Raw genomic sequence first — 6,594 nt, 5'->3', positions numbered from 1 at the left:
GGACACCATATGTGGTTGGACCTATTTCATCTTTATTATAATGAAATTTTTGATAGGCTGCTGTAGGCCACACCAGCCCACACGTGCATTAGAACCTGCTGAGTCCCACATGAGGTTCATGTTGGGCTACAAGAGATACGTGGACATCATATTCCGGTTTCGCATATGGGCTCGTATACGAACCAATGCAGATATCAAAACAACGCAGAGTAAGATATATAATTAGAAGTTAAAAAGGGAGACGATTTACTTGCTGCTAATAAATATTAATTAAGCTGCTTACTTGGTCATCGACTTCATGGTCTTCATTGTTCATACATGACCATGACCATGACCAAGTCGTTGGATGAACTCGGTTAGGACCGTGACCAAGTTGTCGATCTAGGTGGTTGAAGACCACGACCAAATCCCTGGGTTCGCTCGGTTACAACAAGGGGTGGAGTAAGAAAATTTTTATGAGGAGGGTCAAATTATAGTTTTAAAATTTTTACGAGGGTCGAAATATCTTTTTTCAAAATGTTTATATATAAAAAAAAATAATTTAAAAAAAAATACCTATAAGTTAAAAAGAAAATGAAGGGAGGGGGGAGGGGCATCCTGCCCGCCCCCCTTGGCTCTGCTCCTGGTTATGACCATGTTACGACCATGCACACTGCAATGTGATGATAAACTATCCTTCACGGTACTACTTCGCTATCAATCACCCAACACCGCGTCCAAGCCGGTGGGTGAGCTAGGTTAAGACCATGACCAAAGCGGTCAAAGGTCAAAATTGCAGGCTCTCCATGCACTTTCACAAAGTTGTAAAGGGCTCCATGGCTTTACTGACATCAAATTAGGTCCCATGCTTGACCAGAAAAAGGGTTTTCCTTCTGTAATTTATCCTAAAACTCTAAAAAAAATTCATCTAAATCAATTAACGGACACATTGTTCTCAAAATCTCCCGGCACCTCAATCTTCGATTACCAAAAAGAAAATGAGGAGAAGGAAAAAAAAAAGAACCCCAACCTTTGAGAAGTCATGCAAGTGAAATGCATAGAGTCGGCTTTAATGAAATTGTACTCATGAAACTTGCTCACCTTGCTATGGTCATAAATGTTCATAGCTGTCTACCAGCCAATAACCTTACTGACCAGGAAAAGTTTTAATTCACTTTTTTCTTTTTAAAAAAAAGGGGGAAAAAGCAAGGAAGGGTTTAAAGTCTGAAAATAAATTGTTATTTATTAATTATGTAATTAAAATTTGTGAATCTGACATGTAAAAGTTGTTCAGTTGAGCGAGAAGATTACAACCTAAACTTAACCAATTCAAAGCTTAAGACTTTATCTTTATCCCAAGTCCAACTGTCTTATATCATGTGAAAAAATTACTATACTTTTCTCTGAATTATTAGCGGTGATCTTTAGACCTCTTGGCTTTTGCCATACAAAGCTAGTTCAACAGAAGAAGCACTAATTATGTTATAACCTGGTCTTAGTTTTTATCCTGACAGGTTAATTATCTAAATTAATTTCAAGTGATAACTTAGATCAGCTTTGGAGTGTATCGGCTGATACGCAACCGGCTATATCGGTCGGCAGCGTATCGGCTGAGACGGGGGGAAATGCTGAGACTCCAACGACTTCGCTGTTTGATGGCTTTGAAAACATTTTGCCGACCAGCCTTGTCCTTCTGGAAAGGATTTCCCGAAAAAAGAAAGGTCTGGCGTAGTTGGGAGGACGAACTTTTCAGGGAGTAAAAGAAACTTCCGTGTTTGATTGCGACTTGTATGGTGGAGATATATTGCACTTAAAAAAGTACGCTCCCCCACAAAAGTCTCCATCAACCAGAAGAGCGGAAACGTACCTTCGAGTTACTTTCGTTGCAATCCAGAGTTTGGGAAAATCCCAAAAAAATCATAATATTTTAAACTTTGTAATACTTTTTTTTTTTCATTTTTATTTGTTTATCCAGAAAATGTGAAGTTTTTTTCCTGTATTAACATCTGTCTCGATGCTAAGAACTAACAGACAATAAGTTCACATGGAATGGTGTGGGATGGGATTGGATGTCACGTGGTTATAACCGTTTAAATGCCACTGGTGTCGCTCATTGCGCGAGCTGGAGACATAAATGCACCCTTCGACTCGGTTAACTGGCCGGCTCAGTGATTGGCTGAATCGGTTAGGGACCAGCAAAATACAAATTATTTAAACTGAAAACCTAAAGCTCAAATTTCTAACGAGTCAGGTTTCACCTCAAACTGGAGAGGACGAACCAAATTCCAAACCGGATCAAGTTTCATCCGAGTCGCTTTCACCTCATGCTGAACTTGTTCCGAATCAATTTACCTCAAAGAGACCGAGTTTACCCACCCCACAATTTTATCCTCTTATGTTTTCTTCTTCTTTTTTTAAATTTTTTTTCTCGACTCTCTCTTAATGCCACCGGTCGAGCTGAATGGCTTGTAAACTCAGGTCCTTAATTCGATTCTTAAAAACTGTTATTGCTGTTCTGATAGTATTATTGAGGAGTGTTCGTTACCGACTAGTAGCGAAGGTTGCAGGTTTTGGGGCTTTCTCCCTCTCCACTTGGGCCTTCAGAACAAAACAAGAGAGGAAGTTCTTCACAGTTGGCTTCTGCCATCTACTAAAATCCAATTCCATCCATGAAAAAGTAAAATAGAAAGCTTTCCAGTCTAGGTTTCATTGTTTTGCCATTATTACAAAAACGAGCTCAAATTATTTTTAACCGCAAATTCCGTAAGCTTTTCACTTGTTAGTTATATGGGACTGTAGTCTGTATGGAAAACTTTTAAAAACTGAGGCTTGCGTAGGACATTACATGAAAAAGGTAGCTCTGAGGTGAAAGTTTTGGAAAAAGATAAAAAAAAGTGAGTTCCCAAGAAGGCTGACTTCAGCTTCTACGTTATTCTTCGTGGAGGGCAAAATGGTCTCTCACTGATTTGGTACAAGTGGCAGCATGACTGGTGGAGAGGTGACGTTTGGATTGGATTACACGTTAAAATGGGGGGCAATTACGACAAAGGTTAAGCACGCGAAAACTTTTTTAAAAGCTTTAAATTTTAAATTTAGAGGTTAAGTATGCCGTTCAAGGTTAAGTATGGGCAAAGAAAATTACTTTTAATGAGTTTCAAAAGTTTGAAAATTAGTTAATGCCGTTCTACTTATAATTATTTAGCAACTTTTGTAATTTTCAAGAACATTACAATATTAATGCCTTCCTGCTTCTAAGTGTTCAACAACTTTTGTAATTTTCAAAGTTAGAAAATTAAAATGTAATACATCCCCACTTGTAAATTACCTTTAAATTGAACTTAACCCAACTTCTGATTTTTAAGGGAAGCCAGATGCGTCGGGTGGCAATAAGATGTACAAGGCAATACGCTTTATGGCAATATAATATTCTCAATCAATGTTGTAATTAGTGTTAGAATCGTATCAAATTGCTTATCGATATAACAAGTATCAACTGATGTTTTTTTTTGTTTTAATGAATTTTAAAAAGTAATCTAAAGTTTTTTAAATGAAGTTTTTTTTTTTTTTTTGAGCAGTATGAACATTTGGAAAAAGAGAGAGCGGATCAAATGGGAAATATATAACAAAATTAGGAGACAAAGAAGTCCCCTAAATACAAAAGTAAACCGCAAAAACAAAAACAAAAAGATGAAAATATACAATACAATGCACAGTGAAATAAGAAATGTGTGAATATAGAGGAAAGAAAGAGCGACACTGTCACCCAATCGCAGACGGACCACGGCGCCTTAGCCGAATGACAAACTGGACATTCCCATGCACAAGACGAGTCACATAATCTAACCAAGAAAATGTGTTTTTGAAGACCTTATTGTTGCGCTCCTCGCAAATGCAAAACTAAGCTGCAAAAGGAATACTAAAACTAGTTTTATGCTTCCAACTAAATATCATTACTTTTTTGGATGCACCGTCTCTTTATTATGAGTTTAAAAAAAAAACGCAGATTAAAAATTTTACGTGGTCAATTGTAAAATCAGTATAATAAAAACAAATCTTCGGTTTGACACTTTAGTTATATTTTTAATTTTCAAGAGAGATCTTTCCATATATGTGACTGTTCCCAATTAGAGAATCCGATTCAACTTCATATCGAAGAATGAAGCTGCTCGAGACCGAGTCGTGATGAATTCGGAGACGATAACGCATTGGCGTCAGAGAAAGAAGGAATCACGCGTTTCCGACTCGGGAAATTTCCGATTCGGAAATCTTAGCTGAGTGAGGCAAGCAAAGACTCTTTCAGTAATTTCATGCCATCCACGAGAAAAAGCAAAGAGAGAATGAGAGAGAGAGAGCAGGAAGCTAAGCACCCATCCAGCAGCGTCTTCTTCGGCTCCCTCCCTTACCCACCTACCTTCCTGCTCTCTCGCTCTCTCTCTCTCTCTCTCTCTCTCTCTCTCTCTCTCTCTGTTCTGTAGTCTCCATGCGGATACGCACAGGCAGAGTTGAAGCAGCAGCAATGGAGGAAAGAGACGACACGCATGTGTGCAAAATCTGCGATCGGACGTTCAAATGCGGCAGAGCACTGGGCGGTCATATGAGATCTCACTTAACTACTCTGAAGCTTCCGATCGAGCCCCCAAAGAAGCAGCAGTACCACTACCGAGTAGAGGAGGAGGAAGAAGAAGAAGTAGTAGTGAAGAAAGAAGATGATGACGAGAAGGGAAGACGAAGACAGGAAGCATATGAGGAGGAAGAAGAAGAGGAAGGAGCCATCAGAGAGGAGATCGAGGAGAACTACATCTATTCCCTGCGCGAGAACCCCCGTAGGAGTTTCCGCCTATCCGATCCAGAGTTCTCCTTCGCCGTCGATGCATCTTCTTCCGCCGCCGCCGCTGCGGCAGCGCCACCACTAACCGTCCCTCCACCTGCCGCTGCGGCCATCGCGACGACCACCGTCCACGACAGCCAAAGTGACACGGAAGAGCTCTACAGGACGAGCAGGAAAAGAGCACGCACCCACCGCTTCGCCCTCGTGCCCGGCGGTGGGGAAGCATCTCCGGAGGAGCCCGCAAGCTCCATCTCGGAGACCTCGCCGGAGGAGGACGTTGCCATCTCCCTCATGCTTCTCTCTCGCGACCTTCGCCCCCAACTGGATTCCTCCCTTGCTGCCTCGTCTTCCCAAGCTTCCAAGCGTCGCCGGAAGTTCCAGTGCGGCACCTGTCGGAAGATTTTCCCCTCTTACCAGGCTCTAGGTGGTCACCGCGCCGGCCACAAGAAGTCGAAAGGGAGCTGCGCTCCTCCCGGTCTCGACGGCCTTCCTGAGCTTTCAGGCGACGGCAAAATCCACGAATGCCCTGTTTGTTTCAGAGTCTTCGGGTCTGGACAGGCACTCGGCGGTCACAAGAGAACCCACCTTTTGGCCGGTGGAGACGGAATTCCGGTGAACGAGAGGGAAGACAGCATGCTTGATCTGAACCTTCCAGCAGCCGCTGATGATTCCACTTCCGCCGTCTCGTATGCGGAGTTGATCGATCCGGAGAAGACCAATTAAGCTTCCGAAATGGCATTTCTCAATCGTCTCTCCGCTGCCCACAAGGAATTTCCAACCAAAAATTCAACCTTTCGGCTTGCTCTGTAGCACCACCAATCCCAATTCCGTCTTTTTTCTGTTGATCAATGAGAAGGGATAGATCAAGCTTGCGTCTTTATGGTGCTATCCGAAGTCTGCATTTGATTTCCCGGAAAGAAGTCCTGCATGAACTCCCGGGCGGTTCCTGTTCCCCAACAAGCTCATGAAGTTTCCTGCATTTCCAGCATGACTTCCGGTAGCCATCCTGTGATCTGAGGTAACAAATTGATCGGCAATTCATTTGTATATTTCTTTCTCTCTCCCTTTTTTCCCCTTATTCTTTCAGAATTTCTGGTGCATATGTATATTTTTAGGTTCTGAATCGAACCGAATTAATTACGCCTCTCCCTCATCTCTGTTTTCATTGAACGATTGAGAATTTTTGCTGCTTCTACAGAGCCTTTCCAAGTTATTCATCTCTGCTGCTGGTTTTCTTTCTTTGTTTTTCTTTTTCATATGATTCTCTCTGGCCGCAGCTTCCATCTGGTTCTTCTTTGTCTGGCGCTTCGTCTGTTCCAAATTCTACTTTATCTACCTCTAACCAGCAAATTTTGGCACCTAATGACACCTCGGTCGAATGGTCCCCAGTTGGTGAGATGTAACAAAGTATCATTGTTTCACATGCATTTCCAACTTTATTCATTATGACTCGGGCAGAGTAATTTGCTTCCGGTCCAATCTCCTCCTCCTTCAATTTTTCTACAGTGCAAGATGGCACTATTACTTCCTGCCTTTTTCTCTTTAACTACAGTTTCTTAAGAGGCAAGGCTGGAGTTTATTCGTTCTCAGTACGCTGGAACGTTTGACTTTATTGAGGCCCTGAGGCAATCGACTTCTCTCTGCTTATTATTTTATTTGGTGTTTTTTTGGTGCTGTTGAAGAGAGAGAGAGAGAGAGTTTGCTTGTCTTAGGAGAAAGGGGGTGGTTGTGGACAGAGGGGAATCAAGTGTCCTGCCCACTGTGAATTTTGCCTTTTGTATTTAAAG

At 41.9% G+C, this 6,594-nt stretch overlaps 1 protein-coding gene across 1 annotated transcript; it reads left to right on the top strand.

The window, feature by feature from the left end:
- The first annotated feature begins 4,305 nt into the window (after positions 1 to 4,305).
- Positions 4,306 to 6,230, top strand: LOC116252131 (zinc finger protein ZAT1-like). Its single transcript, XM_031626209.2, has one exon. It carries the CDS (start codon positions 4,460 to 4,462, stop codon positions 5,528 to 5,530), a length of 1,071 nt encoding a protein of 356 aa, XP_031482069.1. The 5' UTR covers positions 4,306 to 4,459; the 3' UTR covers positions 5,531 to 6,230.
- Positions 6,231 to 6,594: the final 364 nt, after the last annotated feature.

Source organism: Nymphaea colorata, chromosome 4, assembly GCF_008831285.2.
Source record: "Nymphaea colorata isolate Beijing-Zhang1983 chromosome 4, ASM883128v2, whole genome shotgun sequence".
In the NCBI taxonomy this organism is placed as follows: domain Eukaryota; kingdom Viridiplantae; phylum Streptophyta; class Magnoliopsida; order Nymphaeales; family Nymphaeaceae; genus Nymphaea; species Nymphaea colorata.
Note: the sequence above shows the minus strand (reverse complement) of the source record. Positions and strands in the feature narration are given on the sequence as shown.